The 21159-nt window shown below is 41.2% G+C and overlaps 1 protein-coding gene across 2 annotated transcripts in view; it reads left to right on the forward strand.

Annotated features, from left to right (window-relative positions):
* The window catches only part of TTC7B (tetratricopeptide repeat domain 7B), a 143676-nt gene extending 129461 nt beyond the window's left edge, over positions 1–14215 (forward strand). For both annotated transcript variants that reach the window (XM_065635327.1, XM_065635328.1), the window contains one exon: positions 13248–14215. In XM_065635327.1, coding sequence (XP_065491399.1) covers positions 13248–13469 — 222 coding nt within the window. In that variant the 3' untranslated portion in view covers positions 13470–14215. The remainder of the gene's footprint in view (positions 1–13247) is intronic.
* The last annotated feature ends 6944 nt before the right edge of the window (positions 14216–21159 follow it).

Below are 21159 nucleotides of genomic sequence, written 5' to 3' on the forward strand. Positions count from 1 at the left end.
AACGTAAGATATCACGTCCAGTTATCAAAGTCATCATCTCGTCAGCAGTGTAGTCTCACCATTAATTTTGTAAGCCTACAGATTTCTCCTCCCCTTATGGAAGGTGGTGGTGGTCTAACTCCACTGGCTGCTTCATGTCCCCAAAATATGGAGGCTGCCATGCCCAGTAAAACCAGTTGAGGCTGGCCAAGAGGGCGAGTGTACCCTCGGTGTGTACTAAAGCATTAGGTTTCCCATGGGGTTTCCTCCCAGGCTGGCCCTGTGATTCTTGTCATCCCAAGTGAAGTGGCTGGATGTCAACACTGGCCTGTCACTGCACATCAGGGTTGTGCTGATACACAGGGAGCACTGAGGTGCCCAAACTGTAGCTCTGGAAAGTCTCTGGAGTGTTTCCTGGGAGGAGTAGGAAACAATAATAATAATAATAATATATGCTCCATGTAAATATGAGATGAATAAGCATAATCAAAATAAGGCTAGGTGACTCTGGCACTGGAAAAAACAAAAACAAATTTGGGAAGATGATTTGAAGAGTATTCCTGGCAGTTACAGTCATTGCGTGAAACAAGAAATCTTGTGCTGAGGTTGTCAGTAACAACAGGGGAGCAAATGAATAACCTAAGAGGGCTCTTCTGATTTGATGTTCATTAAATGTCAAATACCTTACTTTTGGCAAGTTTTAAGTAAAAAATTAACAGTGATCCAGAGAAAGATGATTGTGAGAAAACCTGATAGTCTGATATGGAGGTAGGTGATATTCAGTTATATTTATCTGTTTGCTTCCAGATCAGTATTAGCAAAGCTGATTTGTTGAGGTACATTAATGTTATTCTTACTTACTTTTTAAAATTCTTTCTAGTGTTTGGGTTTTTTTTCCTCCAAAATACTGATATTTCAGCTTCTCTCTTTAACCGTCCAAAGCTTTTTTCCCTTGGTTTTCAGCATATTCCACTTTTTCAGGTTTTGTGAAAGGTAGGTCAGTATACAAAGAAAGTGTTTATTTTTCTGAAAGCACTAAAAGCCCTTTCTTAGCTGGTGGTTGGGGTTTGGCTCTCCTGATCTCTGCCTGATGGTGCCCAGGTGGGAGGCTGTGTGCCTTCCCTTCTCCCTGAAAATCACCTTCCCTTCAAGGTGGGTCTGCTGGCAGTTGTCCTGTCAGACTGACAGATCAGTGATGGACCTACAGCTTCTGCCTTCTGTGTAAGAATCTGGCAGGGAGGAGAAAGGGGGCACATTCCCCCTCATGCTGGGAGCTTTTTGCAAAAGGCCATGGAGGTGGCTGTTCCGTTGTGTGTTGGCCCGAGGAGCAGATGGCAGCTCACGTCTGCTTTGGGGAGGAGGAAATGGTCTGTTCCCTGGGGATGCTATAAAAATATATTTATGAACACTCTATTAAAAATAACCTCTTTTTCTTATAAGTTATTGAAATGGCAGTGTAGTATGTGCTGCTGTGGTGTCAAAACACTTTTGAAACAGTAACATTAAGCCATAGTTACGATGTATGTATGTACGTGCTTCTATATGCAAAAGTCCCTTTGGCTAAGGACAGAAGTAATAAAAATGTGCTTAAATCTTTGAATTTCTGTTTTATTTTAGTAATGAAAGGACTGGTCATCTTTTATCTTATACTGCAGTTCTGACTCTGAATATTTAATACAACCTTCGTCAGAATACTTGAGAGAGATGCACATGCGTAAATGCAAAAAGGTTACTTCAGAGGAGTATCATTCACTTCTGATGCCTTTTCCATAGTCTCAAAAGTTCAGACGAGTAAGAGCTGGTTTCTGTAGTATTGACTTTTCCATGGTCTCAAAAGTTCAGACAGGTAAGAGCTCATTTCTGTAGTATTGAGCGTGTACAGGTATGGACAACCAGTGCAAACCTTCACTATGGTAACAATCTAGCTAAAGATCTGCAAAGTACTCTATTTGAACTCTGACAGTTGTATTAGTTATAAGTGTTAACTATAGAAACTAGTACTGGATCTGCAACTTTGATCAAATGTTCTAATGAAGAAATGAATCTGAAGTCAGGGGAATAGCTTATACATCAAAGAAAAATCAATTTTTCTAACTACTATTTCTAGAAGTCACATACCCCCAGCATGTTCATTGTGATTTTATAGAAAAACTGTCATTAATGAAAAACAGCTTCTTAAAAAGCTGTTGCTTGTTATTTCTTATTATTTATTCTTTAATTCTGTCAATGGTTGACTGATGGACAGAAGAACATTAATTTCTTGACATTAGTGATAACTTTGAATGGAGCACAGCTTTCAAAATCAGGAACCCTCAGATGTACTAAAGGGAAATCTAGCCCATAGGCAGTGGAGTACCTAAGTGGACACTTGAATTCCTAGGATCCTCAGTGCTCAAACGCTTAAATATTGACAACTTTGAGGCTTGTTTCAAGAATCCTGGTCTGAGGTTTTCTCTTTCTTTACTTGTTTGGCACTTATATAATTTTTGGAGGATTTGTTTGTAGGTTCGGGGGGGGTGGTTGTTGTTGTTGTTTTGTTTGGGGTTTTTTTGGGTGTTGGGGTTGGTTTGTTTGTTTGAGTTTTTTTATTGGTTGGTGGTTTTCCCTCTTTTGGATATTGAAAGCATTTTTGTCTTCATCCTAAGTCTTGACTAACAGAAATACAATTTTCTCTATTTCTGACCCTTTGACTCAAAACTGGGAAGATAATGGCATCAGTAACAAATAGTACCTAGGGGTCTCAATAAGTAGCACGGTAACCCAACCTTGCTTTTTAACCAGGCAATGTTGAAATACAGCACAGATGATAAAATGGTAGGATTGTAGTAGTGACTATACAGTAATTTGGTCGTGCATGTTTCCTCATGGTACCACAGCTGGGAGGAAATGTGTTAGAAAATGTTTGCACCGGATGACAAGTTCTCCAAATTCAGGGCTGGCCATAATCTGAGGATTAAGGTTGTACTTAATTACTCCTTGATGCCAGTGTTGATGCAGTACTTGCCAGAGCTGTAGCCTTCTGACTTCTGTTGTGTTTTTACTGTGTTTGTAGATTCTGCAGGTGAACTAAGACCCTCAGTATAATTTCCAGATGGAGATAAAATGTAAATAATTTCTGAAGTCAGCTAGGTATTTCACTCAATCAGTGACGTGTTTTGTTCATCTCCAATGTTCTTGCTATAGTCAAATCAGTTCTCACACAATATACTGTGGTGGTCATGCTATGTTTTTATAAGCTGCTGTGACATTCACATAAAGTGTAAATCAGATTATTGTAAGATCATGTTGTCTTAACCAGAAAAGTCTCCCAAGAGCTTCCCTCCTGGTAGAAGCATATGATCAGTAATTAAAAAAAACCATCAACAAACAAACAAACAAAAAGCACGCAAAAAAACCCACCACCAAAACAACAACAACAACAACACCAAAACACATACCACTTTTTTGAACCTTTTTATGTTGTCAGCCGTGAACAGCAATGAACAAAAAGGCAAGCACATCCCCGTTGGAAGGGGTCAGTCATTTTCAAGGGAGTTATAAATACACAGATGCACTAACAACCACGCATGGGTGTTATTTCATGCTGGCAACATAAAGTTCAGTGAGTAACAAAGCCAAAGTTGTTGTTTTAAAAATCTGTTGCCAAGCAGTCGGTTTTCTCCTAGCAACAAGCATTGTGCAGCAGGGGAGGCAATCGGATACCTTTGGGGTGATGTTGGCACTGGGGGAAGGGGAAAGAAATAGTGATCTGGGGCTGGGAGCTGGCTGCAGCCCTGCTCCAGAGCTCCCAGCTCGCTTACTGGGAGCGCTGGGGGGCGAGGAAGGCAAGTGAGGGGGACAAGGCGGGAAGGGACGCGTGGGACAAGCTGGGGCTTGGGACAGAAATGCCGGCTGCAGGCGCAGGCTCATATCTGTTCATCAGTTGCTTTGGTTTGGTTTAGTGAGCGATCAGCTGTAATGTTATTAGCTGGTTGTCCTCATTTTATAAAAGAAAAAACATTCTGAGCTGCTAGGAAATTTTGAGTACATTTGAAGAAACACACTTTTTATTATTCACAAGAATGGCATTATTAGAGAAAATGAGATAAGTAGTTTTGTGTTCTGCATTTTGGAAGCAAATTACATACGCATTGCAGTTTCTTTTCCAATTCAAAAAAAATATGTATTTATTTTATGGAAAATAATCTTTACTCGTGAGCATTGGTGGTCAGTCGAGTTGTTTTAAAACTTATAATGTGGACGCCCTTTAAAATCCTTGCATTGAAACGCATCTGTGTCTGTCATTGCATGAACTATCTTTATTCAGTGTTTTTCTGATGAAATGACTTATTTCAAACTGATGCACCATGTCACAATTTTTTTTCACTTGCAGAAAATCGTTACTTACAATGAGTAAACATGCAGCTGTTATGGGTATATGCCTTCGACAGAAGGAGTTAATTAATGATTTCTTGTGCAAAGTCATACTTCCATTAGAGGGACATGTTTCAGCACAAATTCATCAACTAAAATGAAAATAGGAGAGCATAGTATTTAAGTGACATGCTATTTCACTCTACATAAGTATAAAATATTGATTATAGAATACATCTAAAACCTGTATTTTTTATCACAGAGGATGGGAAATATCAGCTGGAGAATTTTACTTATTTTTCCATATACTAAGACAAATTCCTCTTGTTTTGCCTTGCTAACACTTCTTCTGTTTCATTATTATAGCATAACATTGTCAAGTCTCTGGTAAACCTTCAAGTTTGATAGATTTATTTGAAAATAGCAGCCACCTCAACGCATGCTAAATAGGCTGAAAAAGTAGCATAGAATCATATAGAATGTCCTGAGTTGGAAGGGACCCACAAGGTTCATCGAGTCCATCTCCTGTCCCTGCACATGACAACCCCACAGTTCACACCATGTGTCTGAGGGCGTCGTCCATTCTCTTCTTGAACACTGTCAGGTTGGGGCCGTGACACCTCCCTGGGGAGCCTGTTCCAGGGCTCCACCGCCCGCTGGGTGAAGAACCTTTTCCTGATGTCCAACCTAAACCTCCCCTGGCACATCTTCCTGCCATTGCCTCAGGTTCTGTCATTGGTCACCAGAGAGAAGAGATCAGCGCCTGCCCTTCCTCCTCCCCTTGTGAGGAAGCTGTAGACCGTGATGACATCTCCTCTTAGTCTTCTCTTCTCCAGGCTGAGCAAACCAAGTGACTTTAGCCGCTCCTTTGGACACTCTCCAGTAGCTTTATATTCTGTTTATCCTGTGGTGCCCAGACCTGCACCCAGTGCTCCAGGTGAGGCCGCCCCAGTGCAGAGCAGAGCGGGGCAATCCCCTCCCTGCCCGGCTGGCAATGCTGTGCTGGATGCACCAGGACACGGGTGCCCTCTTGGCTGCCAGGGACACTGCTGGCTCATGTTCAACTTGCCGTCGACCAGAACCCCCAGGTGGCAAGTTGAACATGAGCATGTAACAAGGGGCAGTTTTGTGATGCTAAAATTACAGTGCAGGGGGATTTGCAATGCGCACATTGCGTATTAAGCTTTGTAACTGTTTATGGTCATAATCCTTGATTTTAATTTTTTTTATTTTAATAAGATGGGATGTTTCTATCATGTCTTTCTGCATACCATGTTTGAAAGTTGATTCTATCTTAGACAGGCTGGGGCTTGTTTAAAAAAACTCAACAAAATAGTGAACTGGGAAAATTACTGACAAGTTGGATGTAGTGAGTTCTTGAGGCCTTTTATTGTAACTTTAAAAAAATATACATTATTTTCCTCATCTGCCTAGCTCTGTATCTGATAATACATTTGCAGCTGCTATAAGAGCTTATTGGTCTTCAGCAGTTCATCAGTGAACCAGGCAAGTAGTATTTTCACTGTTCTTCTGTCTCCCTGCTCTTATCATAAAAAGCAAAATCAGTTGGATTTTTTATTTTCACGTGCTTATAATGTTTTCTTATAGCTGTTTTTGCAAGGGAAACTTACCGTGCTGAGGGGTATTTTTTTTTAGCTAAATAAGGTCTGCATCCTATAAATTTAGAATCAGAATCATAGAATCGTTTAGCTTGGAAGAGACCCTCAAGATCATCGATTCCAACTATAACCTAACTTTAGCACTAACCCATGTCCTTAAGAACCTCGTCTGTGTCTTTTAAACACCTCCAGGAACAGTGACTCAACCATTTCCCTGGGCAGCCTGTTCCATTGCCTGGCAACCCTTTCTCTGAATATTTTTTTCCTAATATCCAACCTGAACCTCACCTGGTGCAACTTGAGACCATTTCTTCTTGTCTTATCACTTGCTGCCTGGGAGAAGAGACCAATACCCTCCATTTAGAAGCTCTTTAACAAAATTCATGTAATAGACCCACTAGGAAAAAATTAATATCTGGTAGAACTCAAAATCTCTGTAGTTGAGTCTTTTTTGCAGGTCAACAAGTGGCGATTCTTAAACACGGTCAGTGTCTCTGATGCTTTCTTGTATGTTAGGTTAGCCACATTTCTTCTCATACTCACCATTTCTTCCAGTTATCAGTTTCCTTCTCTGCAGAGTTCTGAGAGTTCAGTGCTGGGAGTTCAGCATCCCTTCTGAAGAAGGCAAAAGTACAAATAGACTCATGGTCGAAGTTCCCATTATATTTTTTCCATTTTGAAATAAATGTCATTGCTTTTGGGAACATCTTCCACCTACAGTCTCTATTTTTCTTAGAGAAAATGAAATTGTTCCTCTTTATATCAAATAAAAGTAAAAATCTCAAGCAGTGCTTCTGTTGAGATTGAGAGCTGTTTATTTTCCAGGAGAGGTGGAGAAGTAGTCAGATGGTTAAACCTTAAGAAAACCTCCAGCTCTCTTGAGCAGAAATTTCTTCTTTTTTTTTCTTTTCAGTTATGGCAAGACTTGTTTAGCACTTCATGATAGAACTCTGGTTTGGTGAGACATACAATGGGTGATAATTATGCCTTTAATTTTTTAAAAGTTAGTTCCATGGAAAAAATTTTAATGTTAGCTTCGTATTTGCCTAAAAGCAAATAAAAAAGTGACCTCTTTTCCTCCTCTAAATGGCTGGTTTTAATCATGTTTTCAAAATCAGAAATTAGTTAAGTACTTTTCCATTTCTGTCCCGTGTTTATTTTTCTAGATGTGTGTTTTCCATTGACTGTTTGGTTAATCATTATGACAGGTTAATTTGCAAAGAGAGAAAGCCCATTTGCAGAAAAAGATAACCTTTGCAGTGAAAGGCTACGCTACAATTATGGCTTTATACAGTTGCTTATTGTATCATGTTGTTTAGATTCAGAGTGATGATATTTTATTAATAAATAATGATGCATTTGCTAACTGAAGGTTTTACTTGGAGGCTATGTAAAGCTGCATTTAGAAATTATCACTCATTCGAATGTTTTCCTTTTTAAACATGTTTACATTTAGGTAATGAAAAATAACCTTAATATGTTGAACTGCAAGTGGGAAATAACTATGCCAAAATATAATTTTGACATGTCCAATATATATCAAAATGTAATTCTGGCTTTTTGAAGAAGATATTAATTGCAATTATTGGTTTTATTGTGCCATCACCGTAGACCAAATTTTAAAGGTGTCGTCTTTATCCAGGATACAGATAGACATGATGGCATACTGAAAGTTGTGGAGTAAGGATTCAGGTCCTGTTGAACTAAATGATGATTAAGCATCTTGTCTTACATGCATTTGAAAATTCCATTATGCATCTTTCTATGGCCAAAAGACTCTGAACATGGTGTGGGGGTTGGTGTTTGATTGTTTGGTTTGGTTTATTGGTTTTTTGTTTTTAAAAAAAGGCTTCACGGATTTGAAGATTTCAGAATCTATTAATTTTGTCATACTAGTTTTCTTCTTTCATAAAGAAGCTGGTTACCTACCATAATTTTGCTTTTTAATCTTTGTAGTCATTAGTTGGACGTTTCTCTGCACCTGTTTCTTCGGTGTAACACAAGGACTCAAGAAAGTTGTTCTTGCAACAGAAGCATCAAGTACTCATACCATATAGGCATGAACATGCTAACGCTCTCTGTCCTCTCAGTGCAGTTGAGGGAGAACCTGGTACTGGAACAGGAGAGGTGGAAGCTCCCTGGGCCCTCTAGACAAGTCTCTTTCTCACACCCACTAGAGCATGTAAGGTCTTCCTGTAGGACTTGGTCTTAATGCTGGTTTGCACCCTGCTACTGCGAGTAGAAGGCTGTTTCACTTTTTTTTTTTTTGGTAAACTTACAGTCAACTCATGCACGTGTATTCTTGTGTCAACATTATTCTTTAACTAAAATAGTTTTTCTATATTCTCTTCTCTCTACTGTTTTTGTAGCAAGTAAATTCATCTTGTCTCAGCTTTTGATTTGGTAGGTTAAACAGATGAAGTCTGTTAGTCTTCTCTTGTAAATTCAGATTTTTATTGATTGTCTCAATAGTCAATACTTTCTGTGTATGTGCCAGTTTGAATGACCTTCATTGAACAGAGGAGACCACACAAGGTGCCGGAGGAGGCCCTGTTGTAGCTGTGTATGGTACAGCTGCTGAAGTCTCTGTCTTTCTCTCTACTGGAAACCTCTCCCAATGTCACTGGAGTTTTCCTCTTTCCCACTGGCACCTTTTCACACTGTCATCTTGTGGTTGTGTGATATATCCAAGTCTTTCTCTGAAGCTGCTTGGTTGACAGGCTTCCACCTTGCTGCAGAACTTGTGTTACGGTTGTGTTATTTTCCACTTCGTTATACTGACTTTTGCCATATTTCTATTACCCTGGTTCTCATGATCAGCCTGTTGCTTTCTGTATCATATCCTCTTAACTTTTTCTTAGCTAATTGTATCATCACGCTGATAATTCTTGTGATGTGACAGTAGTTAAATACTAAACATGATTAGTCTCAAGGCAGTATCCAAAATACAGAAGTTGTAATCCCCATTCCTTAACGCATGCAAGATAAGTATCAATGAAGGTTATTCAGCCAAACGTTTAGGGTGGTGCATTAAGATATTTCTGTCTATTGATACTCAATAGCTGTTTTTCTGGGCTGTATTTGTGTAGGTAACCAGGAGATATTGAGTAATAAATAACACATTACTTTTGTTTTGACAACAGTGCCAAGGGCCTTCAGTCAGGGGTTGGACCTTGTTTGGCTGAGCATTATAAAAACAATCCTTGGACAGATGCTTTGGCAAAATAAACAAAAGACAGCAGTTTTATATGTGGGGCAATATCAAATGAAGTACGAGGATGATAATGGAGGGAAGAAACGTGTAAAATCATTGACTAACTAGAGGGAGACTTTATGACTCCAGACTCGATGAGGAAAGAATTGTCAAGATCTTGAAAATAACGTGTGGCATAGAAGAAAGTTGGAGCACTTTTCCCTCCTTTTTATTAATTTCTGCAGGGTTCCGTTCTGTTGTGGTGTGAAGGCTGCGTAGAACCTTGATTCCAGGGACTGCGGTACCTCCCCGTCACAGGCAGCACACAGTAATACTCTTTTTTTCTTTTTTTTTTTGAAAGCCAGCCCTTGTCAGCTCTTAACATTGGCAGAGTCCATGTTGCTCTGAGCCCTGACCACCTGGGCACTGTAAAGGGCTGGTGACCTTTCCTTGAGCAGAGCATCTGAACTCCACACATCTGTGAGTGCTGGTGGTTATTCAAAGTGACTGGTATAAATATCAACGAACTGGAGACGTGAAGCACCGCTTTCATTTCTTGCGATAATGGCAAAAAAAAGTCTCTTTGTTTCTTCAGAGATTCCTATTACTCTCTGCCTGTGCCATTTCTGATTAGAGTTTTATCTTGGAGTTTTCCGGGTCACAAAATCAACCTCCACAATGTAGAGCTGGCTAACAGAAAAATAAGATTTGCTTAGAGAGGTTACAATATAAAGATATCATGAACAGACAGAAGCTGGAAGCCTTAACACACATACAGGAGATCAATAGTTTGCCAGAACCAAACCAAACCAAAGCCCAAACAACTGAACAACAACAAAAAACCCCAACAAACCAAAACAACCCCAGAAGAACCTCAAAATTCTCAGCAAACCTAACATGGGGAAAAGTAACAAACAAAATTTGTACTGAGCTGCAAAATGAAGCAACCCACACACATTAGAGGCTTTTATAACTGTTAGAAAGAAATGTCATAAATGTATTGGTCTTTCATGTGAAAGCAATAGTGACACAGATGCAATAGCAGGAAAGATCCTGCTTTCTCCTAGCAGGATGCCAGCAGTTGTCTTAAACACCTCTGTCAAGTACCGCAGCATTTTAAAATGTACAAAGAACAAATAGATTGCCTTAGATTTGTGTAGTTCCTTAGGAATTTACTGTTTTCATAATGTTCTGTAGAATGGGTGTTTCCATACTAATATCTTATTATTTACTCAAGTGATTATATAGAAGTTTTCCTAATTGATTCAGGTTCCAAAATCCTTATCATATGTATTTTTTTAAAGCTTATATGCCTGTTTATATAGAAGATATAGGGAGAAGGCATTTTGTTTAGTTTTTAAACTAACATGCCAGGTTTGAAGGTGTGAGCCATATGTCACTTAGCTACCCCGCTGTGTTTCTGCAGATCTGATGTGTTGATCAAGCCCATCTCCAGCCATAAAACAAGAGACCTCACATTATTCTGCAGATCAATGTTGTCTGTACATCTGCTGCTAAATAGGTAAAGGCCAGAACTACTAAACTACTAGCTCTGAGATTTTGTTTCCGGTTAGGAAGCAAAGAAAAATATACAGTGAAGGACTAGGATAATTTGTATTGATTTCTGGGAGATCTTAGAGGAGTTTTGTTTTGCAGGTTTTTGGGAGGTTTTGGTTTTAGTGGTTTGATGTGGGGTTTGTTTGGTCGTTCATTTTTTGTGGAGTTTTGTTGTTGTTGTTGTGGTTTGGTTTTTTGTTTGGGTTTTTGTTTGTTTTCCTGGAGTGTTTAGCACAGGGAACAAGCGTGTGCCGACAGCTGGTAGACTGGAGGTCGGTTTTCTGGGATGGGCAACGGTGTGAGGCCACCGGGGGTTGTTGCTGTGTGACAGGCGTGTCTGCTCCTTCCCCTCTGGTCTCCAGTGTGATGCTTTAATAGAGCAAAGTCAGGCAAGGACTGCAAGCAATTTCCAATGTTTTGTGCCTCAGAATTTTCATCAAGTCATTGGGACAGAGATTTACAAACTAGGCACTCACAATATATGACATCCGACCATCATTCTGAGGGATTTAGTGACTCAGAGGACATCATTTCTTTCTTCTCTAGATCACTTGTTTGAACTCAGCCCACCAAGTGTCACTGTCCTTTTGATGCTCTGCATGAAACAAGTCTAATTTTCTCTCCATTGATTCTTTGGAAGCAAAGCTCATCATCTCAGCGCTGATACCCTGATGGTCTTCATACCATCCCAGCCTGAGACACCAGTGACTGAGTGGCTTTCAGGAGACTCTCCCTCTAACCAGCTGTGGCTTCAGAAGCGTAAGGGAACAGGATGCCACCTGAACGCCCATGCAAGAGCGGTTCCTTCAGTAGTGCTCAATCGCTTATATTCTTAGAAAAGTATAAGAGCAGGCAAACAGCCAGTATTCGCTCTAGTTCTATCACCTGGAAAATCTCAGCCACGCATTTATCCATATAGAAAATGTGGTTTTGTTCCCATCAACAGGCTTATATCTGCAAAATTTGGTTGTTTCCTTTGTTCTTGAAAAGAACAGCTTGCACGCTTAGCAAGCAGGGAATATAGTCTGGAATATTTGGGGAAAAAATATTACCAATATTCGAAGAACTCACATGTTTAATTAGTATAAAATACACAAATCTGCACAGAAAAAAAAGAGGAAGATTTTCGAAAATAGTTTAGAGAATCTTGTCTCAAAAATTAAGAACACTTTAATTTTACTACAGTTAAGTACATGCCTCCAAACCATCTTCATATATTCCACTTCCTTGCTTCATCTTTTGTAGCTTCACATTTGATACCTACCAGTCACTGACAATCACCTTCCTGCAGGGAAAAAGTACTGGCCCTGAGAGTTGTCTGACTTTTGGGTTGGAAGTACTGTTCACTCTGGAAATGCTGACTCACTTGACAGCTCAAAAAAAAATCCAGAAGCAGAAAAGCCCTCTGGCATCTTTATGTGAGAACATCTGCTAGCCTGGTAGAAATTAGCCTTCGTCGCATTTATTTATTTACTTGCCAGTACTATACAGTGCTCTTTATATTGTTTTAGAGCACAATCTCCTTTGTTGCTCTACAGGATGGAGTTTGCAGTCTCTCCATGCTGAAGGTCAGCCTGGTGGATAATGTAGGTGTTGCATGGAATTTCAGTACTTTCTAATCATCGATACTTACGTTGATAAGGATTTATGGGACAGATGTTACAGAGAGAAAGAAAAGAAATCATGGTCCATGAGCAGGAGCTGGGAGGGGAGAAGTCACAAGGAACCTGTAAACATGTAATCAGGATGCCTGTCTGAAAAACAGATATTCCCTATACATTTTGCAATACAGAATTACAAGGTAAAAATGCATAACTTTGTTAGGATTATTATAATCCCAGCTCTTTTACTTGGTCATTCCACAACTTTTCTGGCACAGTAACATAGCTGAATATGATGGATGGAGAATTCCACTGCCTCACTCAGCCCATATCCTACTGGCTTTGGACATCCTCTTGGATCTTGTGGTGTTGAATTGGATCCTGTCCCACAGAGGAATATGAAGAATCTGTGTCTAGGAAACTACTGAGGAAGTTGTCTGCCTGCTGGACCTTTACACACCACTGGTGCAATGTCAGCCCCAGCACACGTCCCATTTCACAGGCTGAATCAAATCCTGTGGCTGTTGCCCATGGGACTGAACCCAGTTCTGTTAGAGCCACCCGTGAGAGATGCTGGTGCTGTGTGTGTGATCTCAGATGTGATCAGACATGAGCTGCGTGCTGAGATGCACAGGCGGGATGTAAACACCCCTTAGTAGGACTTCAGACAGAGGAGCTTGCTGCAAAAGTTCAGGTACTTACCGAGTTTTGGTGGTTGGAGGTTTTGTTGTTCAGTTCAGTTTTTTTATTTCAGTGTCTTTGTTTCCTGTACAAAGCCATTTGACTCCTTGTTGGTGTGGAATAAACTGCCCCTGTCCTGCTTCAGGTCATTTCTCTTTGAACCCAAGAGCTACCTACACTTACTCCACTGCTGCAACATATCGTTTGAGCTTCACCGAAGTCCTGCTGGTCAATCTCAACCGTTTTTCCTTTGTTTTCTTGCAGGCTCTGATACTTCACCAGCTCGGGCGCTATAGCTTGGCGGAGAAGATTCTCAGAGATGCTGTCCAGGTGAACTCCACAGCCCATGAGGTCTGGAACGGCCTGGGAGAGGTGCTGCAGGCTCAAGGCAACGATGATGCTGCGACTGAATGCTTCCTGACGGCGCTGGAGCTGGAAGCTAGCAGTCCCGTGGTCCCTTTTACCATCATTCCCAGAGTCCTTTGAGAGGGCATCTCGATCAACCTATTTTGGTCTGACTTCTGGGTGAGAAAACCCAGGGTATCAGGCTGCCTGGTAACTGGTTAGTATGGAAAACTTTAGAGCTACAGGTAACAAACTCCCATCTTTTGCGGGAAAGCGGCCAAACCGGTGACGTGATGCAATACGTTAATGTTAGAGTGAGAGGACAAAATAGCCAGCCAGAAACAAATCACCCATATCGCCTGCGGTTTTGCCCTTGTAGTTTTAAAACATCGTTATATTGTTCATGGATGATGTGCCATATTTTGTTCGTGATACTTGAGTGTTACATAAAATTATAATGGAATCAACTACCAGGCGTAGAATAATATATTCCCATTAAAATTCAGTGGCAGAGCAGACTATTTTTAACAAGGCTGTTAATAAAACTGTTCCCTTCCTGCCTCTCAACCTCTTTTGGCCCAAAGTCAAAATGTGAATTTTTCTGTTTCCATCTCTATTTTAGTCCAGGCCAGAAAATCACTTGAGTTCTTGTTTTCAGTTGTTAATAACTGTAATGTGTGGCTAACTGTTATCTCTATTTAGAGCAAAGCCTGAGTACAAGAATATTTATATTTTACCAGTGTATGCCTGTTACAGAAAATATATTAGTTATTTAAGTTTAACTTTTTTATGTGAATTCAGAGTTTATTTATCAATGGAAATATGTAAAAAGAAGCCTCAAATGGAATATTTACTGACATTCCTTATACATGACCACACTTGGCTAAATGGGAAGATTATGTTAATAATAAAATGATTTTTAAATGGAACCTTTCTTGTGTCCTGGTTAGGAACCCAGGGTCATATAGATGTCTTGTGATCACATTTTTGTGATGCGGGGCTTGTGTCTGGCCTCAAAGATGAGCAACACCAAAATGAAATACCATGAGGCCAATCTAGAGAAAACAAACTGCTATACTGTTTGCCAGTGGTGGTGTTATCTTAGATTTCAGGTTTCCTTAAATCTTCACTACTTCTCCTTTTTTATTCCTTTCACTCCAGCTCTTGGTGAAGCCAGATTACTCTGCCTCTGAATAATACGTGGACATTTATGTATACCTTGGTAGTGCTTGGGAAGAGCATGTTAAATATTTACGCACTATTCTCCAGTTTTCTTTACCTGTCTTTGTAGTTCTTGTGGATGGAGTGATGCACTTCACTCATAACAGAGAAGGAGCAATATGTTTATTGATAACAATGGTTGATGGTAAATGTGACAGTGGTTTAAGAAGATTGGATGGCAAGGTACACTGAATTATTTACTGCATATGGGACAGGGTCAGACAAGACTGTCAGCGAGACCCTCTCGTTGAGTCACGAGGTTCAGAAAGGACCCCCTGGCTTTCTAAACAATTTCTCAGAGATAAGTGCAGGTACAGCTGGATTTAGCCTCAGACGTGGTCAACAGTTTATGTCTAAAGAATTACATATGCACAGTCAACCACTTATATGATTTAGCTGAGATTACAACATTTCATTGCACTTGTTCTCTGTTCACTTACCGAGTATCTGATGTGATAAGGATTCTCGCAGCCTCGAGGAGTAACCATGAGGGGTGTCCCTACCCAAGGGGAGATCCTGGCGTGCAGCTCGCTGCTGTGCAGGAGAGCTCAAAGGTCTCTGGGCTGTCCACTGTGGAGTAAGGTGATTGACTCACAGTCATATTTGCGTGGCAACCCCAGATGCCGGTTTCTTCCAAGTTGGGCTTGAGTCAGGCATGGACCAGCACTGTGTCCGGGTGGGCACATTACCCTACATCAGCCCTTGGCTGTGTGCTGTTATCTGTCTCCCCCTGTGCAGCCATCAAGACCAGATGCTCCTATCGCAACCATCATAGGTGGTTATCACTTGATCAGAGTTACCAGAAAATGCCGAGTTGGGGGCAAGGGGAGCACACCGCCACAGTAGCTCTTTCTCAACATCTCCTGTGCTTTGCATCCCTTGAAGGAAAAGCTGGCTGGTTAGATGTCACTGCCATATCAGTAGTAATAGGGCCAAATGTTTAGTAGACAAATACTTGCCAGAGTCTCTCTGGGATGCATGGAGAAGAGTCATTTATTGCAATGAATATTCAGGGGGTGTGAGCTGGGCAGTCTGGTGTCTGTTCATTCACAACCTTGGGCTCGTATGGAGCCTGGAAAGAATTCCGGGTTCCCCGTCAGACTGGGTGCTCCTTGATATTTACCTGATTTGTTGCAAGAAGCAATTTTAAAGTGCTTAGCACAAGATAACAGATGATTCAGAAAAATAACAGCAAATGTTTTAATTTGTTGCTCACCAGAGAGCTTACTCACCTCAAATGCATGGAGGATGCTCACTGTGAGACAGGCTCAGCACGCTCCAGGGAGAATCTCCAAATGGCAGACGACTTAAACTTGGGGGAGCTCTTCATTTTTGCCTCTTCTTTTTTCCTCCCATGGCATTTCATGTGCTTTTTAGGCTGAGGCTACTTTCAGATTGTGTCTCCTTAGTGCTTAGACCATATGTTCTCTGTAAAACAGACCAAAAGGCTGTAATAAGTAGTGTTTTCAAATCTATTTAAAAGCCAGGAGAAATTGTCTTGTCTTGTTCACTGCAAAAAGTTTTTCTTCCCCTTTATAAGTGCCTCTTCTGCATGTTTTTTTTCCCACTGTCTTTAGCTTTTTTTTTTTCTCTTTTTATTTGCCAAATGTTCTCTCTTCTCTAGTCTCAGTTCGTGTACATGCTCTGGCCCTCTTGTCTTTTAGCACCCACTATATGATACCTGGTGTACCAAAAGATACTGCAAAACCGTTATTTGTTTAATTCAGTTCCTCCTGAGCCTTTCTGCTATTCCACTTCAGTTACTGAAATCTGTAATAGAATACCTTTCACAAGTACGCTCCTTCGCAGTATTTATTCACCTTTTATTATAAAATCAAAGCTTTTCTAACAAGGCAGTTTGCACCTAGATCTGAGGCTGGTGGTGTTGCTCAAGAGACCTTCAGACGGAAGTGGAGAATAGGAGAATTCTGTAATAGCAGAATTTTTATCTTTGATTCTTCTCATTTAATTTAAAGTCCTGGCCTCTCTTTTGATAAGCTCTCAAAGTGGAAAGGTTAGCAGTCAAATTGTGTCATGTATTTTATTTGTGGAGAAGTTGTCACTGCTGTTGTGTGTATCAGGTGAACCTGGATATGTTTCATTTCTCTGACACTGGAATCAGTTTCACTGTAAGTCCACAAGCTTCTACCTCTTGGGAATAGCTTCAGCTACCTGTTTTTAAAAATGGCTTGTCACTGTAAGACTGTACATTCAGGAATTTTCAGTCAGGAGTGGAAATCCATGCAGCTTATGAATTAAACAGCAACACTTGATTTTAGTTTTCAACTTAAAAAGAAAAAAAAGGTTACTCAGTTTTACAGCTGTAACTGTATATTTTTATATCTATTTTAGTTGATATACAGAAAAATCTGCCTTTTGCAATGTGCTCTCAGACCACTCCAGTATCTCAGTCACAGGAGCGGTACAAGCAACTCCAGTGTGGACAGCCAGTCCGGGGAAGCCTGTCCCTTGGTGCTGGTGGGTCAGTGTCATCTGCATGAGGTTTGCTCCTGGACTTTGTGGCTGATCATCTCTCTGTAGACACGCAGATCTACGTGTGCTCTTGCTCCTCCAGCCTGTGTCAGAAATAATCGTCGTTCAGATGAACGGTGAGATAAATCAGGGACTGATCCAGCTGAAAACTAAGCCAACTCCTTGCTCCCTTGCACCAGGGTTTTAGTAAGCTTTGAGTAGAAGCCTAGTAGAGGCTCCAGGTAGTTCTTTCACCTGATTTATTGCATAAGTAGTAATACTAACAGAAGGGGAGACAGGACTTCCCCTCCACACAGCAGCCTATACTTGCATCAGCTTAAAATGGTGATTAAATTGTGTTGTCAAGCACGCTGTGTCGCTATAATGACAAGTTGCACAAGCTTGAGATCTCCAGCCTTTCAGCAGGGATCAAATACGCTCCTCTTATCTGTATGACTGGAACAGCAGGTTTCGGAGGAGACTTCCCTTCCTCTGCAGTGTGTTTGTGATTCTCAAAACGATTAATGTTCGGTGTATTAAGCATGCGCTAGAGTGTAACAACAATCTCTGTTGCATATGATAAAATGTCTGACTCCGCAGTGCTTACAGTAAGAAAACTTATCATTCAAGTAATTGGTTGAAGTTCATATCTAGTTTTGGTGCAGATAACCATTTTTACTCCAGGATTTTTTTTTCTTTCATGATTGATAGAGAACCACAGGAACAGGAGAAGCAACCCAAGCAGAACTAATTTAACTGTACCTTTGAAAACTTTTGTCACTAATTGTCTGCATTTTAAACATCAAAGGCTATTTTTTAAAATGCTACAATTTTCCTTGAAAATCTGTTTATTCCTGAGACCTGAGTCCTGAGACCGTTCTACTCTGGAATGATAGTGTAAGCCTGGGTGTATCAGAGTTCCAGATTTACCTCACTAATTCTTTGTTTGTTCAGTTGTCAGTTAAAATGACATTTCCCTTAACCATCAATCTGGCAATCATCCTTTCTAGCATCAAGTTAAAAACTTTTGCTTTCAGCATGTACACTTCTCCAGCATTTCATCGATTTTACCTCATCATCTCCAAACTACCTTCTCTGATCCCACCAGCAGGTTATATGGGAATGTGTTGCACTTCCATATGCATCTGTATTGTCACAAAAAAACAGCTGGTAAGAATCCTGCTCATGGACAACAGGGAAGACAGCGAATATTCAGCTTTTGGCCTGCATGGTTGTCGTCAATAATTACGTGAAACTTGGTGGGAGTCTCTCAGACCTGCGAAGCCAGCAGGTGTACTTGAAGAGATGGGACAGTGAAGTTAAAGAGAATCAGGAGAAATGCAACCCTAAGCTTTTTTGGGAAGTAGAGTGTGTGTGGGGTGGGTGTTGGTCAGACTTCATTCTTCCACGTTTTGGGGGTGCATGGTCCTGATGTGCTGGTTTGTCACCACCTTGGCTGCCTGGCCTTTCTAGTTCCCAGTTCGAAGTACCTTTGTAGGCCATGTGCCTAGTCTCCCTAATTATTATTTCAAAGATGGAAAATTGTACCTTTTAATTTATAAATCCTTTGAAAAGACGTAACTGTTTCTGTCCAGCTCCTATTATGTACACAGTCCTGGGACAGACAAGCAGTAGTGCCACTGCACTGTCATTTTTTCATGGACGTTTTCCGAGTCCAATAGGTGACACCGATGATCTGGATGCAGACCGTAAGGCATGGCAGGAGCACAGCAAAGCTCCCAAAGGTAGGAGAGAGAGTGCTTTTGCTTTTATAAATATGCCTTCACTTAGAAAAGTTGTGTGGAGGAACTGAGTGTAAATGAAATGTGATGAAATGTGTTATTGTTGTGCTGAATTATTTTCCTTTGTGCCCTTATGTGAGGTGGGCACCTCCGTTGAAGACATTACTCTTGTTTGCTCCATCTAGGTATAAATCTCTACAGCCTGCTCCCCCCGTCTGCGTTGGAGCAGCATGACTAACTCTTGGCTCCCTCTCTGCCTCTAAAATTGTCTCTCAAAGAAAATGACACTCTTCAGTATGAAATTAATCAAGGTGTCCTGTCTATCAGGCTTGAAAAAAATAATCAGTAAACATAAGACATAAGGTAATGATAATGTTTGCTGGTTATTACTGCAGTGATGTGGCTTTGAAAAGGTGTAGAGGCAGTGTTTTCCTGTTTGTTTCTGTAGCTGAGCCCCGCTCCGCTGGGAGGAGGGTGAAGCCGGGGCTCGCTCCCATCGGTACAGCCAAGGAACAAACATCTGATCAGCATTTGTGCCCTCAGACTTGCCACCAAAGAGAAAAATGTACATGCTTACAATTTTTTAAAGTGTAATTATTTCTACACACATGCACGCACATGCTTGCAGGCTACAGCAAGCCAGGTTGCAGGTGCATTGTACACCTATGGCAGAAAGTTTCGAGAAAACTTGAAGTTCTTCCGCAAGTTCACTTCAGCTCCTGTAAAGCTGTCTCCTCTACAAACAGGCTTTTTTTTTTCTGATAGAAAGTTGGTGGTGCCAGAAAAGGAAATTCTGACCCCAATTTTTACTTCCAATGCATGTCAAATGTATATCAAATAACGACTCTTGAGACATTGTTATTAGTGCAGGTTTTCCCAGGATGTTTGTTTTTCAAAAAGTACCGACTACTAATGTAGAACTGGAGGGGGCAACAGAGGCCATAAAACATAACAAGTTGCTTTCCTTTTGACTGCCTTGCAAAAATAGCTCTTTATCTGGAGTAAAACAAATCTTCTGACTGAACAATTATTTTTTAAGGGTCCCTGCCAGAAGGTTGGGTTTTTTTTCTTTTTAATCTTGCAAGACAGCTTTTAGGGTAACAAACTCCAGGATGCTGGAACGGGAACCCTGCAACCTGCAGAGCAGGTCCTATGACTGAAGCGCCCAGCAACTCCCTTCACTGACATGGGACCTACACACTTCTAGGCTAAAGTCACTTCTTCCCACACGTGTGCTTCAGGAGTAAGTCCTGCTTGCGTGATGATCCCGTTGCCCTGTGTCTCTGGTGCTTCCCCATGCTGGCGGGCCGCCTGCAGGAAGTCAGGTTTCTGGGGCAGGTGCCCCTGCCTGGCACCCCTGCCTCCCCAGACGGGAGTTGCACAGGGTGGCAGCACCACATGGAGCAGTAAATCACAACACGCCTGTTTGCGAACACTTGCTTCATTATGTGTGCTGAGTCAGCCAGCATTGGCATCTCAGAGATTAAAAATAAAAAAGAGAGTAGGCACAAGCTTCTCTGGCTTATGAAAAGCCCCAGAGAGGGCCCACCAGCAGATGCAAACAAACCCTTGTACAGTTTCCATCTTCTACTGTCAGAGAGCTCTGGTAAGTTCGTCATCTGGTTTGTGTTAGAGGCTTCACCTTAATGATCTTGTACTGCAAGGCTGAGCTTCAACAACAGAAAGGGTTAACCAAAACATGTCTTGGATGCCAGGTTACGGTGCAACTTCATGTTATGCCTGACCCAAACCATCAGCAGATGCTGTTGGAGAGGAGACCTTGTCCCTGCATTTGCTTTGCTACTGTTGTGTTATGTCTCGTGAGTGTGATGCTGCAGGGTGAGTCAGACCAGCTCATGGTGCTCAAGGCCTTTACTTTTGGGGTTGGTTTTCTACTGCAGAGGAGGCAGTGGAAGTTGGGAGGTGATGTGAGCCCCTCAGAAATAGCCAGCAATTAGGTTCGATTATGCCCACTGAGAACCTGCACTGTTGTTTCCCTCACTCTTTTCACCAAAGCAAAGGCTGAAGTAGGGTGGTAGAGCACAAGTTAGTTGGTCTGGCAGTTCCCAGCTGGGTTTCACCCACACATAGTCCCAGGGTGGTTGTCCCATCGTGGCTGCAGAGCACCACGCCCTTAGAAACACAATAAGAAAGAGCATTGTGGGTTTCTGTTCCCAGCTGAGATGCCTTTGCTGTGAATAGCGGCCTCAGGTATTATGCTACTGATGTCTCTTGTTACATTATAGTTTGAAAAATAGAGATAATAGGTGATAATAGAGACGCTCAGAAAAATTAAAATGCATTTGGTACAACTGTGATGCCGATAATCTGTAAGACAAAAATATACCACATGCTTATGTAGATGTTCAGAAATAATGTGGGCTTCACTCACTGTA

Source organism: Caloenas nicobarica, chromosome 5 (assembly GCF_036013445.1).
Source record: "Caloenas nicobarica isolate bCalNic1 chromosome 5, bCalNic1.hap1, whole genome shotgun sequence".
Taxonomy (NCBI): Eukaryota; Metazoa; Chordata; class Aves; order Columbiformes; family Columbidae; genus Caloenas; species Caloenas nicobarica.